Below are 22,173 nucleotides of genomic sequence, written 5' to 3'. Positions count from 1 at the left end.
GGGGGGAAAAAACCCCACATCACAGGTGTATTTTATTCCAAAATCTGATACAAATGGCAAGCCTAATTAAATGACAGTATATAATATCAAACAATAATTTGAGCTCTGAACTCTTATTGTGCTCTTAGAAACAACAGGCAGTTAGAGACGATCCAAGGGAAAAAAGAATGCATTCCCTGTCTCTCCTGAAGTGGCATGGCTCGTGTTGCGGGCAGGAGAGTAACAGGGCGGTTGTACGTGTCTGTGCGCTTCCTGTTCTGTTTTAGGTCCCTGTCTTTTTCTTTGCTGGTTTATCTGAACCCCCTTCCTGTTTGAGATATCCCCAGCCCCTAGTTACAGCTGATGAGGTCCTCCAGAAGACGTTTCCTTCTTCAAAGCTGAGAAGGCCACTGGAGAGCGGCGTGCCAGCACGTGGAAATCCACTCCCAGGGTTGGCCCCAGAGACCCGGGAAGTGGTGGAGGACATCGAGGAAGTGGTATTTACCCGCTAGAGCAAAGGCATGTGTGGTGACCACAATAAGAAGCACCCCCAAAAAGGTAACAAGAAACATCGGACCCCGTGTGGAATAGTAAGTTAATTGTGGGATCTCCAGGAGGAACTCGAAGGGCAGTCTTCTTGAAGTCACACCTGATTCGTGTGAAAGCTTATAAGAAAAATCCTTCATTTCTTGAAAACAGAGTTTCGAGCCACGACACTGAAGTCACAATCCTCATCCAAACGCATCACCGGAGTCCGATTCACTGAAGCGATCACTGGCCTCAACGGTGATGCTTCCTACGCACACTGGTAATATTTCTCTCAGCCTCCCCCAAAGGGAACCAAGATGCTTGGAGAGTAACTGTGCATCGAAGAAAGAGGAATATCCAGACCGTGCTGTGTTACCAGGCAGACCTAATTCTATATACTGGGGCCGCTGGGGTGCACTAGTCCGAGACTTAGGGGGCTAGTGATTAATAAGATATTTGTCATAATCCAACGTTGGCCTATGGAGACCACTATACCCACCTGCAATTGTTTCCCCAGCTTCTAAAAACACAGTTGCTATGCATACATTTAGCAGTGAAGGAAAACGCTGCACATAAGGTGATGGCTATAAGTTCTTAAAGGACCCTGGCGTTTCTCCTCTTTACCGAAACAGTCAACAAAAAACCATGACAGAGTAGTCAATTTTTTTAGATGACAGTAATGAGTTACACTACTAAAGTCACGGATGAAGCATTTCCCCTTTAGTCTGGTGTACAAAGGATAGCTGAGCCTTGCGTCTGGGTTATCACAAGCATAATTAGGTGCTGAGTGCAACTGTAGCCGCTGCTCCAAATTTGAGCACTTACTGGAACAAATTAGCAGAGCTCCAGTTAATAATTTGGTAATTTTCTACTTTATTGCAATTAGAATCAATTACGGGGATATTTTTTTTACCTGGCAGGGATGAAAATACTCCTTTACCATCTTGCCTCAGAGTTCCACCGATTCTCCAGGGCTGGAGAATCCATTAGTTATCCTCGCCAGCCCCTCAGACATCCTGTTGCTCTATTACAGTGAGGACAGCATGATGGTGAGATCTGGAGGTCAGGAAGAAACAGCACCCTGGAGGCCTTCATAATATACATATACTCCACAGGATGGAAGATAAACTCTATACAAAATTTAAGGCCGCGATAGCTTCAAGCATACCTTTAAACATTCAAGGAAGCCATAATCTCAGTCTTTCGCAAAGTATTCCAGTAAATGGAAAAATAAGGGTTGCTCTCAACTCATTTTATGAGACAAGCATTACTTTGCAAGGAAACCCAACCATGGAAGTGGGAGGAAGGGCTGTTACAGGTGCTATAACTCATGAACGTAGGTGCAAGTCATCCACAGGACAAAAATGAATTCATAAATATATAATACAGTATATGGAATGAACATGGTTTATTTCAGGAATGCAAAGTTGGAAAAACCAACAGTGGTCTTGGACTGTCGTCCCCAGAAGCAGATGCTGAGACCAGGATTCAGGTCTAGTTGGTTCGTCTGGGGATTCGTGGGCCATGAGTAAAGGAGGAGGTTAAGACGAGAGAAGGCAGGCTGTGCGTCCAGCCAGCTACCATTGCAGAAACTAACCAAGCGGTGTAAGACACACCTCAGAGTTACCCTCACGCGCAGAGGAAGGTGGAGTCGTTAAATACCAGCCCCGCCAGCAATCAGTTGAGGGTGGCCGTCCGTGGGGGAGGAAGACGGTCCGGGGGTTCATTTCCAGGCCCTTCAAGCCTGCGTTGCGCACAGACAGAACAGCTGTCTGCACCTTCCGAGGCAATCTGCGGGAAAAGGACGGCAGGTGTTAGCAGTGAGAAATGAGCTCGAATACACTGAAGCGCTGAGGCTCGCTGGATGTGGACCACGGCGGGTTCTGCTGCCACATGAACAAAACAAAAGGGAAACGATGCATTTTATCTCAGGAGATGAAAGGAAAGGCATCTGATGAAACTCAACATCCGTTCATGATTTTAAACTCTCAGAACACTAGGAATAGAAAGGTCCTTGCTTACCCTGGAAACGGGTATTTTCAAAACTTTTGTAGCAAACACCACGCTCTATTATGACACTGAACACTTTCCCTTTATAGTTGGAAATGGGAAGCCCACGATCCCACGTGTATCTACCAGATAAGAATGATCTTAGAAGCATTTTAATGATCCATAGTTGGGAAGAACATAAATAACCATTAATGGCAGATTATATAAATAAATGGCATGTTCATAAAAGGATATACTGCACAGCAAAGAAAATAAAGCAACCAAGGCTATTCACAACATTATGGGTGAATCTTAAAGCCGTAATTGATAGTTAATTGATTAAAGACATAAGGGTATACATACAGTAGTAGTCCACTCATACAAAATTCAAGAATAAGTAAGATTGAATCAGTGTCTGAAGTGTGCTGGAAAATTCCCTCCAGAATGGAAAGATTTGTCACACCTTGTCCTTCCTAGCACTAAGAAAGAGTCCCATGTTTCATGGATTTTGAAAACAACACATTTTACAGTCTTGTGTGCTGCTCTTACTAATTTACTGAGTGAGCTGAAAGTTTTCCAAGTTTGAGTGTAAACCAAAGGAAGAGTAGAACTTTTACCTGGTCCAGGCCACAACGGAAGTAGCTTTGCCCATTGACCCTTATAACCCTATAGGTCCCACCATGTTCAAAGTGTCTCGTTAGTTTCAGGACTCTCTTTGAGGCCTACTGAAACTCTTTCTAGGAGAATTATTATGAACATCAACAGACTTCTGTAAGAAAGCCATGCCTTCTCTGACAAGTCACTCATCTCCTTTTAGGAAACCATTTACCACTGTTCCCTGGTAGAGATTAAATAAAGATGGGACACCAGGCGATTAAGCAACCTCTCAGGATTTAGCAATATCTATAATAAAGTCCAGGATACCACAACAGTGCCATCAAGTAGAAGTAAGAAAGTATCTAAGAAGGTCCTGAAAATACAAGTAATTGCATAAAAATGTCACGCCCTTAGTTTCCCTATTCCATCAATCCTCTGTCAACCCACATTATAGTGTCATGATGAATTAGTTCTCCATAAGGAAAAAGTTTAAATTCGACTTAAGGATAATTTTGCAACCAGAAAATTCTCTTCGTTTAAGATACCTAGAGAGCATACAAAATTTGACTTGAAATATCCAACTCGGATCCTTGACAATCAAAATTGTATATATGCCTGTTTTACATATGAGTATATCAGATAGTATAGGATAAAGACAACATTCCTAATCAACTGAGAAGAGAGTTGTTCTATAAGCAATCCTGGAATAATTGATTAACTCTTTGGGGAAAAAACTCAAGCAAAATAAAGTGAGGAAAGAATAAATTAAAGGGCAGTATAAAACAAAACTTATGTCTAAAATTTCAAAATCAAAAGAAGAACTAAGGGAAAAAAGACTTCAACATACCTGAAATGCCCAAATCAATATCCTTTCCATAATTTTTAATCTTAAATCAGTAAGCAAAAGAAAAACAAATCAGTTTTTTAAAAAGCAAATAACCAAAATTTTTCAAGAGAAGAAATATAAATAGCCAATATACATGAAAATATTCAATGTCACTAAAAATAAAAGAAAGCGATAACAAGAGCAATGCTTTGTAAACATAAATCTGAATTTGAGAAAAATGGATGTTTTTAAATGTTTTATTATAAAACAAGTAAGAAATTGTATAAATGATATCCTCGGCCCACGAAGGTAAAAATTACCATTTGAATGAACCAGAGGATTGGAAGAAATAATAAACACAAAAATAATGAACAGTATAATAGAAAAACCTTAAAGCGCAGATGTAAGAGATCGTTGTTTCAACAAGTAGTAAAATAGGCAAAATTCTGGGTGATAGACTCAAAAAGTGTGGAAGAAAATAAAAGGTTAAGTCTTACAACAAAAGGTGAGACACAAAACATCACCCAAGAATGCAACATATATGTCCACGATAATCCATAGTAGGTTCAGTGGCATAAAAAGCTTCCAATGGCAACTGGTAACCTCAACTTCCAATTCAAGGAAACCACTGTCTGTCACATGATGGAGGCATGCCTCCCTCCAGAACCAAAATCGCCAAATGAGCAGAGGTGGAAAGGGATGGAAAGCAAAACTCCTGTGGGTGGGTAATTACGTATAATAGTATGAGGAACCACTTTCACTCCCAGCCTTGTTTCCTGCACCCATGTATGCCGGCTTTGGGAAAATCAGGACCACATATCAGATGCTGATTCAGACCATATATTATCTTTCTGGGTGTTGATACCAATTAGGGTATAACTGAGTCTTCAGTAGACCATGTTGTTGTCTACCGCTGCTGCTTCTGGGGGATGAGGTGTGTAGTAACATTGGTGAATTCTGTGGGCGTGCATCCTCTAGCGCACTACTGAGGGATAATTCCTTGATCAGAGGTAAGGTTGGGATGATAGCGCCAAAAGAAGAAAACCCATGTGCAGAATGTTTGTATCTTCCACACAGAACAAGTGGTATCCTCTCTGTGATGGAAAGAATCCAATGTAATCAACCTACTACCAAACAGCTCTTCCTGGGAGTGGCGCCGTATCAGGGGCTCAGCACCGGTTTCCACTATGGGCAAGTTAGTTAGTTAGGTCCTTGGCCAGAACAGACTTTGTATGGGGAACCGCAGCCACTGAGCCCAAGCGTATGTGTTAATATAAGATGAACTAGGGTAAGATAATAAAGATTGTAATATGGCTAAGAAAATAACGATCACCTCTACAGTTAATAAATGATATTTGATAAAGTTCAAAATTCTTTAAAAAAAAAAACTTGGTAAACTTGAACAGCTAATTTTGTATTATTTCTGATAATATAAAAATAAGAAACAAAATCTGGAAAGAAGACTGTATAAATTGGAGGTAAATAATTATCTGCTGAAAAAGCATAAGAGGGTAAAGTGCCATATCTTAGGGCCAGTAATTGACCATAATATGGTAACAGGTAAATGTTAATATACTAAAACAGCATGTACTTTCCTCTATGCCAGTTAGAAACACCTAATGGAAAAGAAATGCATTCACATTGAGAACACACACAAATAAGACTAACGAATTAAATAAGAATAATGATATCAAGAAAGATGCCAAACCTAAATGAAGAAAACTCAAAAAAAAAGCAAAACCGAAGGCACAAAAGAAAATTAATCACTCGAAAGCATACCATGTTCCAGAATGATTCTTCATAAAGACAACAATCCTTCCCCAAAGTATGCATTTCCAAACATATCCTAGCTAGGGTTTGGGTGGGGGTTTTTCTTCAGATGAGGGGGTTGGAATTTTGCCAAATTATTTTAAACTTAATCTTGGAGAAGAAAGGAAGGAAAATAGCCAAAGAAAATATTTCAAGAGTCATGAATGCAGAGTTAACCTCCCAGAAAATGAAAGCACAATAATTAAAATAATGTGGTTTGGGTCCTGATATTGACAGGAAGATAAATGGAACACAATCAATGTTCCAGAAAGTACTCAAGTGTATATAAAAAAATAATACATGATAAAGGCGATATGAACAAGCAGCTGGGAAAGTCAAATTATTAAATCAGCAGTTATGATTGAATTCACGAATATTTGACAATTAATTTGTGGATTAGACAATTAAATGGAAAAAAGAAGGAAAAACTTGGTAAAAAAATTTAAGCATAAAAGATTAGGAAAAACAATTATACAGTCAAGTAATCAATAGATAAAATATATAGAAATAAAAAATTTCTGTAACATAACTTTTGAAAAGTAACAACATGGAAAGAACAACAGCAAAAAAGAAGCAGATGAGTAGATTATATCCTTAATATTTAAGCAGATAGTAAATATGGAAGGAAGGCAGTAACACCCCAGTTGGAAAATTGGCTAAAGAAACAAATAGCTATTATACAAAAGAAAAAAAATATTTAAATTAATTTTTATTGGAGTATAGTTGATTTAAAATATTATGTTAGTTTCTGCTATGCCGCAAAATGAATCAGTTACCTCCACTCTTGTTTTAGATTCTTTTCCCATATAGGTTATTACAGAGTATTGAGTAGCATTACCTGTGCTATACAGTAGGTTCTTATTATCTATTTTATATATAGTAGTGTGAATATGTCAATCCCCATCTCCCAATTTATCCATCCCCCCACTTTCCCCCTTGGTAACCATAAGTTTGTTTTCTACATCTGTGACTCTATTTCTGTTTTGTAAATAAGTTCGTTTGTACCATTTTTTAGATTCCACATATAAGAGATACCACACAGCATTTGTCTTTCTCTAAGGGATAAAACAACTGGTATGGAGGAAATTGAAATTATAAGAGAAGACATTTTATAAAGCTATGCAACCACGGAAGAAATATAGACATTACATACCATTTCCATTCACTCAGTATTCTGTATATATTTCTCATATATTTCTCAGATGATTTTTGAGATCTGGTATTGTGGAATGTCCAAAGCCAGACCAAATTTTATCTCCGTATTGGTCAACTGCTTTTTCCCCCGAAGCTTTTAGGACTTAAAAAAAAAAAAGTCCTTAATGTTGAATTTGTTGTGAAGGTATTTCTTTCTCACCTAAATTATCTCTTCAACCGTAATTCAAATATCATCATTTTCCTTGCTGGAAGATAAAAGTTTTGAAATCTTTTTGTCAGAAAAAAACTGCTTTTAGCTTTAAGTCTGAGCTCATAACAGATCCCAAAGTGTGCAGGAAAATATATAACCACACTGCCAAACTAAAAGGCACTTGTCTGACAACAAACAGTGTGTAGACAGTCCTCTTACCTGTTTTCACAAAAGCTTCCAAAAGTGATTTGCCCAGGTCCTGGCGCATAGTACATGAAAAATAAATATGTCCTTCTATATTGTTACTCCTGATGACGAGGTCACTTCAGGGAATGGTTCAGATTTCCATTTCTGTTGTGTCAACATAAGGTTTATTTTCTGATAAGGAGGTTAGTCTACATCTAGGGAAGCACAATACAAATGATAAAAAGGGTGACTCAAGTCAACGCAATACTAAAGAAGAACAAAGTTGGAGGACTGACACTGCCTGACTTTGAGACTTATATAGAGCTACAATAATCAAGACGGTGTGATACTGGCAAAAGAATAGACAAATAGATCAATGGAGCAGAATATAGGACCTAGAAATGGACCCACACAAATACAGTCAATGATCTTTGACAAAAAAGCAATGGAAATTCAATGGAGAAAAGTTAGTCTTTTCAATAAATGGTACTGGAACAACTGGACAGACACCTGAAAAACAATAAATACAAGAACTGGTGTTACACCTTTCACAAAAATTAACTCAATGTTTCTAAATGTAAGAGCTAAATGTGAAGCACGAAACTATAAGTCGTAGAAAAAAAAGAAAATAGATGACCATAGATTTGGTGAAGAACTTTTAGATACAACACCAAAAGCATACTCCATGAAAGAAAAATTGATGTCAAATTTTACTAAAATTAAAAACTCCTATGAAAGATATTTTTTACAAAAGACTGGAAAGATAAGTCATAGGGACTTCCCTGATGGCGCAGTGGTTAAGAATCCGCCTGCCAATTCAGGGGAGCATGGGTTTGATCCCGGGTCCAGGAAGATCCCACAGGCCGCAGAGCAGCTAAGCCCGTGCGCCACAACTACTGAGCCTGCGCTCTAGAGCCCACGAGCCACAACTACTGAGCCCGTATGCCACAACTACTGAAGCCTGTGCACTCTAGGGCCCGTGTGCTGCAGCTACTGAACCCCGCGCACCTGGAGCCTGTGCTCCACAACAAGAGAAGCCACTGCAATGAGAAGCCCCCATACGAAGAGTAGGCCCCCTCGCCGCAACTAGAGAAAGCCCACGCGCAGCAACAAAGACCTGACACAGCCAAAAATAAATAAAATTATTTTTTTAAAAAAAGGTAAGTCATAGACCAGGAGAAAATACTGGTAAAACACATTCCTGACAAAGGACTCGTATCCAAAATATACAACAAGCTCTTAAAACAATAATAAGAAAACAAGTAACCCATTTAAAAATATACAAAAGATCTGAGGAGACACCTCACCAAAGAAAAATCTATTGAAGGAAACTAAGCATAAGAAAAGGCGCTCAACATCATAAGTCATTGAGGAATTCCAAATTTAAACAATGAGATACCATTACATACCTACTGAACAGCTAAAATTCAAAATACTGACTATACCAAACGCTAGTGAGGTTAGGGAGAAACAGAAACTCTCATTTATTGCTGGTGGGAATACAAAATGGTTACAGCCACTTTGGAAGACGGTTTGACAGTTTCTTGCATAGCTAAATATAGTCTTACTACATAATTCAGCAATTACACTCCTCGCAATTACGCAGATGAGTTGAAAACATATGTCCCCATAAAAACCTGCACATAAATGTTTACAGCAGCTTTGTTTATAATTGTCAAAAACTGGAAGCGACCAAGATGTCCTTTAAAAAGTGAATGGGTAAAGAATTGTGGTAGATCCAGGGAATGGACTATGATTCAGTGATAGAAAGAAATTTGTAATCAAGCCATGGGAAGATGGAGAGGAAACTTAGATGTATATTGCTAAGTGAAAAAAAGGCTGCTTACTGTATGATTCCAACTATATGACCTTCCAGAAAGGCAAAACTATGAAGACAGTAAAAGATCAATGGTTGCCAGGGACTTAGCAAGAGGCAGGAGAGATGGAAGTACAGGGGAATTTTACTGCAGTGAAACTATTCTGTATTATACCGTAGTGCTGGTTACATGACATTGTGCATTTGTTGAAATCCACAGAACTGTCCAATGCAAAAGGGATCTCTACTATTAAACTCTGAACTTCTGTTAATACTAATGTATCAATATTAGTTCACCAATTGTTACAAATATACCACACTAATGGAAGATGTTAATAATATGGGAAACAGTGGGAGAAAGAGAAAGTGTATCTTATCTCTCTGTACCACCAGCTGAATTTTCTGTAAACCTAAATTTTTTTCTAAAAACTACAATCTTTTAATTTAAAAGAAAAAGTTGACTCAGATGCTTCAAAATATGTCAACACATTTTACTGTGTTTCCAAAAAAAAAAAAAAATCAAGATACTCATTGAGGTCAAAGATTGTGGTAGGATTGTAATAATCATTCCACAATTACTTGTATGTCTTTAAAACTGCATGCCAGTGTTACTGAGTCACGAGGTCAGTATCTTCAACTAAAAATCAAGCCAAACAACAATTAAATCTTCACACACCAAGATGCAAAATATATATTAAAACCTTACACTACTAAAACTTTTATGGTGAAGATAATTAAGCAAAGAAAACTATAAAGCAAGCAATGAGCCCTTAAAGCACAACACTGTATGTATTTCCACATCATGCAGTTAGGAATTCCTTTGCTATAAAATTTTATTCTGCCTGCATCTCAAATTCAAGGGTTTGAACATGTGAATCTTAGATCTTGAGGCAGAAGCTAGTAACACATGTCATAAGCCCCCATGAGATGTATATCTGTATCATTAATAGCTGTATCCTCTTGACTAGAGTAAAAAGGCAATGCTTGCTTGTAAGCAAAGAGAAAAGATGGGAGGGAGAAAAGAAAGACAAGAAAGATATAAAATGAAGATGAATTGATGAGGTCTTTAATGCAGATGCCGGAATTTATTCTCTGAGCCTGATGGGGCTCTGAGTGTTTTAACACCAGCCTTTTGACAGCCCAGGAACTTTGGGTAATCATAATGATAAGTCAGATTCTTCTGTATTTAATTTATACTTCAACTTTCTGAGACTTTGCAGAAAGTGTTAGGGACACCATTGGTTGCCTTGGAACTGAGCTCATTTCCACCTCCATCTCATGCAGATTCTTCTTAAAGCATCTGTTTTCTGTATGTGTCGCTTTAATTACAGTTATGAATAAGGCTGACATATCTAAAATATTTTAATATACTAAGACAGGAATGTCCTTTTTTTTTTTTTTTCATGAGAGCACCGTTTCAGTTTTAAATTGGCAAGAACAGTACATTTTCTCAAATTCGTCAGCCTGGACACACACCTGTTCCTAGCATGGTTGGATGATCAGCACTGGAACATTATTTACATGCTTGTTGTGATGCACGCTTGCATTTTATTACCTATGGTTTGGGGCTAGTGAATGAGAGTGATTTGTACCAGCTTCTAAAATCACACCTAACTGTAGAGATATGAGATATGCTTGCAGATGACAGTGACACATTTTTCTGTTACATGTGAATTTGATCATCCTTCTCCTTACTCTTTCAGGGAGTAAGGGGGGGCGGGGAGAGAAGTTTCATTAACTTGAGAAGAATGTGTGTTTTGGCATTCAGAAATAAAATTGCAAAGATAAGAATATGCTGTTGGCATTGGACAACAACAAAGGCAGCCCTGGGAGACCAATCTCTGTAGGAAGAAATTCAATCAAAAATCTCTAAAAGCAAACTGTTAATGACATTCATCGGATGAGAACGAGGAGAGAGAGCATTACTGATGCCAGAACTAAACTCTCAGCAAAATCAGACTCTGAAATAGATACTGATATTCTACTGTTCATTCTAGGTCCTGTGCTGCTCTCTCCACAATATACAGAAGAGAATGTAAAGACTGAATAGCTTCATGAACTGTGGCCACAGGGCATTAGCCTATATATTTTTTATAATGTCTACATACTTATTGTAAACCTCGAATAAATTAAGGAACATGCACACAATTATAATTATACACAAATGATACAGCGTGCATAGTTTGGAATTTTAAGAAGTCACTTAATTCGTTAAAGCCAGTTGGAAACCAGTGAATGCCTCCAATGAATGCACAGTATGACTCTGTTCAAACCTTTTCAAAATCTCTCATTTGCTAGTGGAGCATAAATTAGGTAAAAAGGCAGTTGGGAGTCTCGGAGACCTGGATTCAGGCCACCCTCTCAGTCCCACCCCGCAAGGATTCTTCCCGGATAGCCTCTGGTCCCGCCAAAACCATACTCACCACCCCCCAGTACACTGCGATCCACAAACACATCACTCAAGCCGCAGGCGTACACACCTCAGCCTATTTCTAAAGTATCTCTGCCCAAATCACACCTGCCCATCCCACTCTTTTCCAGAAGTGGAAGGTGCTTTGGGAACATGTGACGATTATCCAAGGCTATAATGTTCACATGTTCCTCACAACTAGAGAAGTGCTGCAACAAAGGAAATAAATACAAACACTCATAGTAAAATCGCCCCTTCCCTCCATTTTCAGCAATTTCATCCCACATCTTGTCGCCTTTCCCTGTTTGTTGGTCTGCCTTCCCCACTCTCTGACCGTCATTCTCATTATCTTAAGCTTGTTTGTACGTAAGGCGTCATCGTTATTCGGTGTATTTCAGTTTAGGTTTCTTTTTTTTTTTTTTTTTTTGTGGTACGCGGGCCTCTCACTGTTGTGGCCTCTCCCGTTGTGGAGCGCAGGCTCCGGACGCGCAGGCGCAGCGGCCACGGCTCACGGGCCCAGCCGCCCCGCGGCACGTGGGATCCTCCCGGACCTGGCCTCGAACCCGCGTCCCCTGCATCGGCAGGAGGACTCTCAACCACTGCGCCACCAGGGAAGCCCTAGGTTTCTCTTTTAGACACACAGACGTCAGGGAATTCAAATGATGAGGCCATGACTGTGCAGATGGGGAAAGACGGGAGTCTAAGACACTCTGCTTCCCAAACTGGTGTCTTTTCTCCCGTACGTGCTCCTTTCAACAGAAACGATGCCTCTCACCGGAGAGACAGCACGACCGTGTGATGAGCCACTTAAGCTCCCTGGTCCCCAAGTTCCTCGTCTGTCAGTGGGAATTGTGAGCTCTGCCCCGCCTACTTCACACGGCGTCTGCAAGAAGCAACTAAGATAACGTCTGCGAACGAGTTTCTGAAGTGCTCATAAAAAATGGCAAGCGCCATTTCATTATCTTCACATGGGAGACGGCCGAAGACCGCCGGGGTTCAAGGTACCAGATTCCGCCACTGACCGCCTCTGTTACCTGTGACACAAAATGAAAGCCCTTCGGGCCTCATGCTTTTTCCAAGTACGACACAAAAACATGCCGAGCTGAACGATCACGCAGGTTCCCACTAGGGACTGAATCAAGGTTTGGCTTAAACCGATGTCTGATTCACGTTCTCCCAATTTCCGATAGCCCTTGAAATATCAAAAGAAGTACCAAACCTGCCAAAGATGAGGCATTTATGAATTCTTAGAAACATTTTTTCAAGAGCACAGTACCTTAGGGTTTTGAGTAAGAAAACCCAACTGTGCCTACATTAAACTGCAGTCTCGAGAGAAAGTTCCCAAGTAGTGCCTGTGAAGAGTAGTGAAAACAAATTCCATTTTCAAAGACTCAGACTAGTAGCTACTGTGGTGCCAGAATTAGTGAGGATTCCATACTAACTAAAGCATCAGCAACGCTGGGTTGAGGGTGGCCCTCAAAGGTCCGCCGCACTCACGGACCCACCCTCCCTCCTGGGTACAAGAGCTGGGCTGCGAGCGCACGAGCAGTAAGTCCTCTGCTGACCGGTGGCTGCTATGCGGTGGCTGGAGAGCTCTGCTCCCCGAGGCACGGGACCCTGTCAGGAGAAGATGGACAGAGTTCTGATGTCCTGGTGAAAATAAATAAGGGAAAACGTCATTTAAAATGGAGCCAGGAGGCCCTGGAGAGGGGCTCTCACGCAGGCAAAACCAACAGAAAGAACAAAGGTGCGAAGGACTGTGGGTATAGTATTCTTTATGTAAAATTCTCGTCTCAACTTCTTGTCTGTGTCGATAAGAATGTTACTTCTCTTCTGCTACAAGGAGGGCATCTTTCACTTGGGATTTCATCTCCTGCTTTTGAGGAAAGGAAGGAAGGGCCCTCCCTGGCCCAGCAACAAGGCACTAACCACCCCTGCGGCCAAGGAGAAACTGCCCCAACCTTGAACTCTTGTTCTCCTCCAGTGAACTTTTATTCAAAGCAACCCTCCCTACGTTCCCCCTAAAACTTCATAAAAGCTTGCCATGCACTTTGTCTCTCTGGACTTGCCTTTGGCTTGCAGGTCCCAAATTGCAATTCTCTGCTATTTCCAAATACACCCATTTTGCTGTTTATAAATAACCGGCTGGTTTATTTTGAAGGTTAACACTAGCAATCTGGGAACTATGGGTTTTCACCTCTGCCACCATCTCTTCAGTGTCAACAAGCAAGCCAGGTGGCCGTGAAGGATGACATCATCTCGATGCAGCAGGACCACATTAGATCGATCCCTGGACATTTACATAAAGTCTTTGCTTGTCCAGCAGCTGCAGACGGGAGATGGGAATTCATGAAGGACCAGGGCGGATGTCAGAAGGGCTGGTACCAATCCCAGTAAACTGAGAGCAAGTCCTAGGCGTTGACAGAGCTCAGTTCAAGTTTTGCAAAAGGAGAAAACTCATGTATACAAAGATTAAGAAACAAAAGGACCAGTGGATCAAGATGGCAGAGGAGTAGGACGTGGAGTTCACCTTCACCGACAAAAACGCTGAAAGTACATCTACAAGTGGAACGATTCAGCCGGAACAGCTACTGAGCAGCGACGGAAGACCTCAGACTTCCAAAACGACAAGTAAACCTCCACATAACTGGGTAGCACAAAAGGAAAAAGAAAAAGCAGCAATCTGGGTGGGGCCTGCACCCCGGGGAGGGAGCTGTGAAGGAGAAAAGGTCCCCGTGCCTCGGGAAGGCTCCTCTCCAGCAGAGAGGTTAGACTGGACGGAGGGGGAGCTTCGGAGCCTAAGAGGAGAGAGCAGCAAGCGCTCCGTGGAAGGGAAAATGGAGAGTAACACGAACAAAGGCTCAGCACCTGCACCCTGTGCTCCCCAACCTGAGATGCCCCTCTGTCCGTGAGGATGGGGGCCAGCTGCTGAAGCTCAGTCCCGGGGAGAGGACCAGGGTTGGGTGAGGAAGCAGCCTGAAGAGCTCAGGCCCGTGGTAGCTGAGGGTGTACCAGGAAGAAGCCCGGGACCGCCAGGGAGGCAAGGCGCCGTTACCGGGGGGCACGTGAGGAGAGGGGCAGGACCGCCATAAGCACTTCTTTCCCTATGAGTGCTCCCAGGCAACAGGGCCCTGCCTCCAGGAACTTAAGGGGCAGGCTTGAGTCTCCGCTGCCATCTTGGGCTCCAGAGGCAGGCGCTGGAAGCCTCTTCCAGACCCGCGGGCAGATGGCAGGCTCTGCCTTCACTCACTGACCCGGAAGGGCACAGACAGCTCCATCCACTAGAAATTCCACCAGAGGACACCAGGACCTGCCCCCACTGTCTGAGGAGTGGGCAATGGTTGCTGTAACTGCATGTCCCATATCATGCCCCACGCTGAGAAGAGGGACAGCAAACATGCAAGCTAAAAGCAGTCCCCTGACTCCAGAAAAGAGAACACAGCAGAAGGACTTACGCTCATCTCCTCTCATGAAAACACCAAAATCACAACTAACTGCTGAACAGCCATCCATAAAAAAGACTAGAACCTACCGCAAAAGATATTTTACATTCAAAGACAAAGAAGAGGCCACAACAAGATGGCAGGAAGGGTGTGTTCTGCAACGATCAAATCCCACGCCCACTGGATGGGAGATCCACAAACTGAACAATCATCGTATTGCAGAGGTTCTTCCACCAGGTAAGAGTCCTGAGCTCCACGCCAGGCTGCCCAGCCTGAGGGTCTGACATTGAGAGGAGGAATCCCCAAAGCATTTGGCTTTGAAGGCCAATGGGGTTTGAGGGCAGGAGTTCCACAGGAAGGACTGGGGGAAACAAGAGACTCCAATCTTAGAGGGCACACACAAGGTGTCATGTACACTGGAACCCTGCGCAAAGCAGTAACTCCACAGGAGCCAGGGATGGACCTACCTATGCGTCTTGGAGGGTCTCCTGGGGAGGTGAGGGTTGGATGTGGCTCACTGGAGGTGGGGGCAAGGACACTGGGGTCAGAGGCCCCAGAGAATATGGATCAGTGTGAGCTTCACCAGAGGTCACCAGTTCGGCATCAAGACCCAGTCCTACCCAACAACCTACAGGCTCTGGTGCCGGAACAGCCCCGGCCAAAGAATCAGCAAGATAGGAACATGGACCCACCCATCAGCAGACAGGGTGCCTAAAGCCATCCTGAGATCACAGCCACCCATAAACATGTCCCTTGACACGTCCCTGCCCACCGGAGGGACAAGACCCAGATCCACCCACCAGTGGGCAAGCACCAGTCCCTCCCACCAGGAACCCTGTGCAAGCCTCAGAATCAACCCCACCCACCAGAGGACGGACACCAGAAGCACGAGGAGCCACAATCCTCCAGCCAGGGGAAAAGAGACCACAAACACAGAAAGTTAGACAAAATGAGACAGCAGAGAAACATGTTTCAGATGAAGGAATAAGGCAGAAACCCAGAAGAACAGCTAAATGAAGAGGAGCTAGGCAATCTACCTGAAAAAGAATTTAGAGTAATGATAGTAAGGGTGTTCCAAGATCTCAGAAAAAGAATGGAGGCACAGATTGAGAAGTTACAAGAGATGTTTAACAAAGAGCTAGAAGATCTAAAGAACAAACAAATAGAGATGAACAATGCAATAACTGGAATGAAAAATACGCAAGGAATCAATAGCAGAATCACTGGAACAGAAGAACGAGTAAGTGAGATGGAAGACCTAATGGTGGAAATCACTGCCAAGGAGCAGAATAAAGAAAAAAGAATGAAAAGAACTGAGGACAGTCTCAGAGAGCTCTGGGACAACATTAAATGCACCAACATTCACATTATAGGGGCCCCAGAAGGAGAAGAGAGAGAGAAAGGGCCCGAGAAAATATTTGAGGAGATTATAGCCAAAAAATTCTATAACATGAGAAAGGAAACTCTCACTAAAGTCCAGAAAGTTCATGGAGTCCCATACAATATAAACCCAAGGAGGAATATGCTGAGACAAATAATAATCAAACTTGCAAAAATTAAAGAAAAAAATATTAAAAGCCACACGGGAACAGCAACAAATAACATACAAGGGAACCCCCATCAGATTATCAGCTGATTTTTCAGCAGAAACTCTGCAGGCCAGAAGGGACTGGCACAGTATATGAAGATGAAAGGGAAAAAGCTACAACCAAGAATACTTTACCCAGCAAGGATCTCATTCAGATTTGACAGAGAAATCAAAAGCATTACAGACAAGCAAAAGCTAGAGAATGCAGCGCCACCACACCAGGTTTACAACAAATGCTAAAGGAATGTCTCTAGGTGGAAAAGAAAAGGTCACAAATAGAATCAAGAGAGACACAAATGGGGAAACTCACCAATAAAGGCAAACATAAAGGAAGGAAATCATCCACACACAAATATGATATCAACACCAATAATCATGACGAGGAGAGTACAAATGAAGGATATTGGAAAGGCATTTCAGATTAAGAGGAGCAACTTAAAACAATCTTGTTTATATATAGTCTGCTATATCAGAACCTCATGGGAACCACAAACCAAAAATCTACAATAGATACACACACAAAAAAGAAAAAGCAATCCAGACACACCACTAAAGGTAGACATCAAATCACAATAGAGGAGAACAAAAGAGGAAAGGAAGAAAAAAGAACTTCAAAAACAAATCCAAAACAATGAACAAAATGGCAACAAAAACATTCATATCGATAATTTACCTTAAATGTCAATAGATTAAATGCTCCAACCAAAAGACATAGACTGGCTGAATGGATACAAAAACGAGACCACTATATATGCTGTCTACAAGAGAACCACTTGAGACCTAAGGACACAGAGAGACGAAAATGATCACTAGCCACCATAAGGGCACAGTGTGACTTACTAAATTATCCTGTCGACTGGAAATTAACAATTGACCTGTGGGTCCCTTTTTAATAAGAACATCCCTCTTGGTATTGATTTATGGAGAGCATTATTTCCTGTTGCAATATGAGTAGTAATAATTTTTCCTCAGAGGCACCTTATGTTTTTAACAGTTCCTATAACAAATGAGATTTTAACAAGGCAGGAGTGATTTTATGTGATTGGAAGTGGTTTGTCATGCACTGGTGATTTGTTTAATTGAACACGATCTAGAAGACTCCAATATTATAAATATGCACCAGCAACAACTCTTGAACATGAATCTGAAACCAGAAATGGAGCCTGAGGTGATGGAAACATTGGGACATTTTTTAAGTCATGCATGGAAAAGACACCCAATTTTAATTCGGAGCCATTTAGAAACTCCCCAAAACATCTTCAATCACCAAAATAGTACTAGAATGTTGCACTTTCCTAGCAAATATTTAACTTATCTATGGGTCGATTGTCCTGTGTGGACAATCAAGCTTGACTGATGCTCTGCTTCCTAACACAACTGTAATTTTCTGCCTTACTCAAGAGCCAGCCTCTCTGCTGTCATTCTGGTTTCCTGATCACTTCCTTTACCTGTAGGAGGCAGTCTCATTGAAATGGATGAAAGCATATTTTTCAGGCAGATGCCCTGTCAATATCAAACTTGCAAAGAGAATACCAATTTTATCCACAAGCCATTATCTGCGGTGTCATGAGGACTGGGTCCCCATTAGGAAACATGGATTAGGTCCACCCATACTACACGTCATGGGCAAACACAAACTTGAGCTGGTGGCTACCCAGTACTTATCAGAGGCTTTGTTGAGATAATCCACAATTCAGGGGAAGGACTGCCAACTTCCCCTGAAGATATTTGCCCTCCATCGATCTCTAAGTCAAAGAAAATCTGGGGGCTGCATATTTGGACTGTGTCACACCTGCCACAAGAATTCTTGCTCGTTCTAGCTCACTTTAGCGCGACAGCATATACATCTAATGAGTGTCAGTATGAAAACTAAAGAAGCTATAAACATATTCATAGAGCTGATATAAATGATTCTGTCAAGGATCATTTTAACTGCATGCAGTGATTATCCCTGCGAGGACGTCCTCGTCAGAACTCATAAAAGACTCGTTGTACACCTTGCGAAAATGTAGTTTACTTTCAGGAAACTGAATTATGTAATTAACAGATTTTCCTTTTGCTTTGTCTATTGAAAAGCTTACGGCTGACCCAGTTCATTCCATTTTGCCTCGTTCTTGGCACCATTTTATGTTTTCACATTCGGTTTATTTTCTTTTTGTCACTTCCAGTTTTAACGTTTATGATTTACTTTGATTTTAGTTTCCTCTGAAGGTGCCATAAATCTCGTACGTGGTATGTGTAAATAAATAGTAAGGCCACTCTGTCCACCTAAAGCTACTCACACTGTCAGGACAACTCCTGAGCAATCCAGTTAGAAACCGGCATCTGCCTCCTATGGTGTGATTTAAATTCTTATTAAACAAAACAACAAAAATGAAATTGCATTGATCAAACAAGAGAAACTTTGCTGACCATGAAATGGCTTTTTCCTGAGATAAGTAGGCAAATGGGAATAAAACAATTTTATAGGCAGAAAAATAACCGATGCCTACTCATCGTCTCCATTTTATATAAATAAAGGTAATTTTTATTTATGAAAAATGGCATCTCTTTAACAATTCCCTAGAGGTACCCGACTTCTAAAGAATTTTTCTTGAAGAGATTCTACATTGGCAAAAATGCCTTGAGATGGGAGATTCACTTTATTTTATTTTGGGGGGAAGGTATGTATTTTATTTTACAAGGAAAGTCCAATTTACTTCATAAAGTGGCTGTACCTTCAGAGCAGCATGGCTGAGAATTGCCATCACTCAGCGTCCTTGCCAACATTCAGTATGTAGTCTTTTTTTTTTTTTAATCAACATTAACATCTTTATTGGAGTATAATTGCTTTACAATGGTGTGTTAGTTTCTGCTTTATAACAAAGTGAATCAGCTATACATATGCATATATCCCCATATCCCCTCCCTCTTGCGTCTCCCTCCCACCCTTCCTACCCCACCCCTCTAGGTGGTCACAAAGCACCGAGCTGATCTCCCTGTGCTATGCAGCTGCTTCCCACTAGCCATCTATTTCACATTGGGTAGTGTATATATATATGTCCATGCTACTCTCTCACTTCGTCCCAGCTTACCCTTCCCCCTCCCCGTGTCCTCAAGTCCGTTCTCTACATCTGCATCTCTAGTCCTGTCCCACTCCTAGGTTCATGAGAACCTTCTTTGTTTAGATTCCACATATATGTGTTAGCATCCGGTATTTGGTTTTCTCTTTCTAACTTACTTCACTCTGTATGACAGACTCTAGGTCCGTCCACCTCACTACAGACAACTCAATAGGTGGGAGATTAACTTTAAATCATTCCCAGAAACCAAGTGAAGAAACGTTTCTCCCCAGCTTTACTGAGATATAATTGACCTACAACATTGTATATGTTGTAGGTGGTGAGCATACTAGGGTCTACTCTCAGCAACTTTCAAGTATACAATATGGTATCGTTAACTATAATCACTAAGCTTACATTAGATCTCCATAACTTATTCCTTCTCTAGCTGGAAGTATACACCCTTTATAACAGCAGAGAAGAGCAAGTTGTGTTACCTGCTGCCGTCTCGGGTACAAAGATGAGGAAAGAGAAATTATCATTGTACTTGGAAACGTAAAGTTCATAGAGGAGCTTGTCAGGTGAGGTTTTGGTGGAGCAGTAGGAGTACAGGTTTGTTGGAATGGGTTCAAGAGAGAATAAGAGAACGTGAAATGGAGAAAGGAAGTACAGGAAATGTTTTCCAAACATTTTTCTCAATAAATGAACCCGGAAGTGGGACATTGCTGGAGGGAGAAGGTTTTTTTTTTTTTTTTGAAGCATACATATATGACAGTGGAGATGGTCCAGTAGTGAGGAAATTATTGATACAAAAAAAGTAGATGTTTCAAGTGCATGCTTGAGTCAGAAAGAGGAAACAGAAATAACTACACAAGTGGAGGAGCCAGTTAGGGGAGCACCGAGCAAGGCAGAAAATGTCTATACAAATGCAGGTAGATTGGTGTGGGAACTGTGAATGCTCTCACTTAATGTGTACATGTCTCATAGAAATAGACACAAGAGGAAAGTCATCACTTGAGCGTGAAGAGAGGGAAAGAGACTCCTGTGAGAGAGGCAAGTCAAAGAGATAAGGGAGATGTGATATGATTGGCAGGAAGCCCCTAGAACTCTTTTAAAGTGCACTGGTCATGACTGATGTGAGAAGCACTCAGCATCATTGTATGTCTTTCTCTGGCTACTTTCCCTTCATGGTTGCAGGTACAGTGTCCGCGGAGAACTGGAATCCACTAGGTGTGAGATTTTGCCGAGAATGAAGAGAAATAGTGGCCAAGGATCTGGAAGTGATTACAATGATGGACCATGAACTCCCACCTAGGGAAGGAGGGAAGTGAAACGTGAGTGGAATCTGAAGGACAAGTTCGTGGGTCGATTTACTGGAGGACCCATTGGGATGAATGAACGTTGTTGAAAATGGCGGGTAGAGAGAGTGAGCTGGGATGATTTGGGGTGGTGGTCAGAAAGTAGAAGGCTTAAACTTGAGGTTATGGAGGGGCTGCAGTTATTGCTAATGACAACAGTGAAAGTAAAAACCTGAGGGCTGGTACAGAGAGGGGACAGGTGCATTGACTGCACGTGGAAATCTCCAAATGAGAGGCCCCAGGGTGTCGGAAACATGTCCTACGGGAAAACTGACATAGCAAAATGGACGACTCGTGAGTTGTTAGGAAAAGAGGTGACAAACTAGCTAAACTATCCCGGGGATGAGGGATAGCAAGAAATAAGAATGGCACGTGATGTACTGAAATAGCATGAGCTTCCGAGTATCTTGGGTTCTGTGAGGAGGAAGCCGGGGCAACGATCTGGAAACAGAAATGAGAAGCATTAAGGACCCCTATTCGTTACGTATTGTTGCACAACAACTTAACTCAAAGCCTAAAAGAACGGTAATCATTTACTATCCTTCATAGTTTCTGTGAGTCAACTCAGACAAGCCGTGACGGGGACAGTCCGCCTCTACTCTGAAAGGTCTGGGGCCCCGTCCAGGAACATAAAGCCTAAGGGCTGGAATCCAGGACATTTCCTTCCCTTCTAGCTGGGACTGTCGGCTGCAGCCCCCACACGTGGCCCTCCCAGTGGCCTGGCTTGCGTCACAGCGTGATGGCAGGGTTCCCAGGGGCAAGCACCCGCTAAGGGACAGGGAGCCAGGCAGCGGAGGTATTTGCCCTGTATTGTCTCGCCAGTGCCTCTGCCACCTCCTAGAGACTGAAGCAGTTACAAAGGTCCATCCACACTCAAGAGAAGAGAGCTCAGACCTCACATCCCAATGAAGGAGTGTCAACATCATTATTGTACGAAGAGCAGGGATCAGACGTCTAACGATGTGGTCATCTTTGGAAAACGCAGTCTGGCACAGCCAACCGCCTTAACTCTAGGATGAATTGTAGAAGTAGGGAAAGAAAACATCTGCCATGTAAGAGGGCTTCGGGGAAAACAGGAAATGTAATTACATCAAGAAGCTAAAAGAGGCAGTTGAGTATGTGGAACATTTGGCCGACTCTAGACCCTGGAAGGATTTGTAAGGTTGAGGAACTTGAAAGTCTGACTCACAACAGGAGATGTACAGCCATACAGAGGTAAGAGTCTGGGTGATAAAGGATGGTCTAGAAGATCTGGGCT

General features: G+C 41.9%; 1 protein-coding gene across 3 annotated transcripts in view; it reads right to left on the bottom strand.

The window, feature by feature from the left end:
- SEC61G (SEC61 translocon subunit gamma) overlaps nucleotides 1-22,173 on the bottom strand; it is a 164,478-nt gene continuing 142,305 nt past the window's right edge. Inside the window, exon 5 of one of the 3 annotated variants that reach the window (XM_067042928.1) lies at nucleotides 1-2,298. In XM_067042928.1, coding sequence (XP_066899029.1) covers nucleotides 2,246-2,298 — 53 coding nt within the window. In that variant the 3' untranslated portion in view covers nucleotides 1-2,245. Of the gene's footprint in view, nucleotides 2,299-12,500; nucleotides 12,520-22,173 lie in introns of those variants that run through there. The other 2 variants (XM_067042927.1, XM_067042931.1) reach the window with 2 other exon arrangements.

This window comes from Kogia breviceps, chromosome 9 (assembly GCF_026419965.1).
Source record: "Kogia breviceps isolate mKogBre1 chromosome 9, mKogBre1 haplotype 1, whole genome shotgun sequence".
Taxonomy (NCBI): Eukaryota; Metazoa; Chordata; class Mammalia; order Artiodactyla; family Physeteridae; genus Kogia; species Kogia breviceps.
Note: the sequence above shows the minus strand (reverse complement) of the source record. Positions and strands in the feature narration are given on the sequence as shown.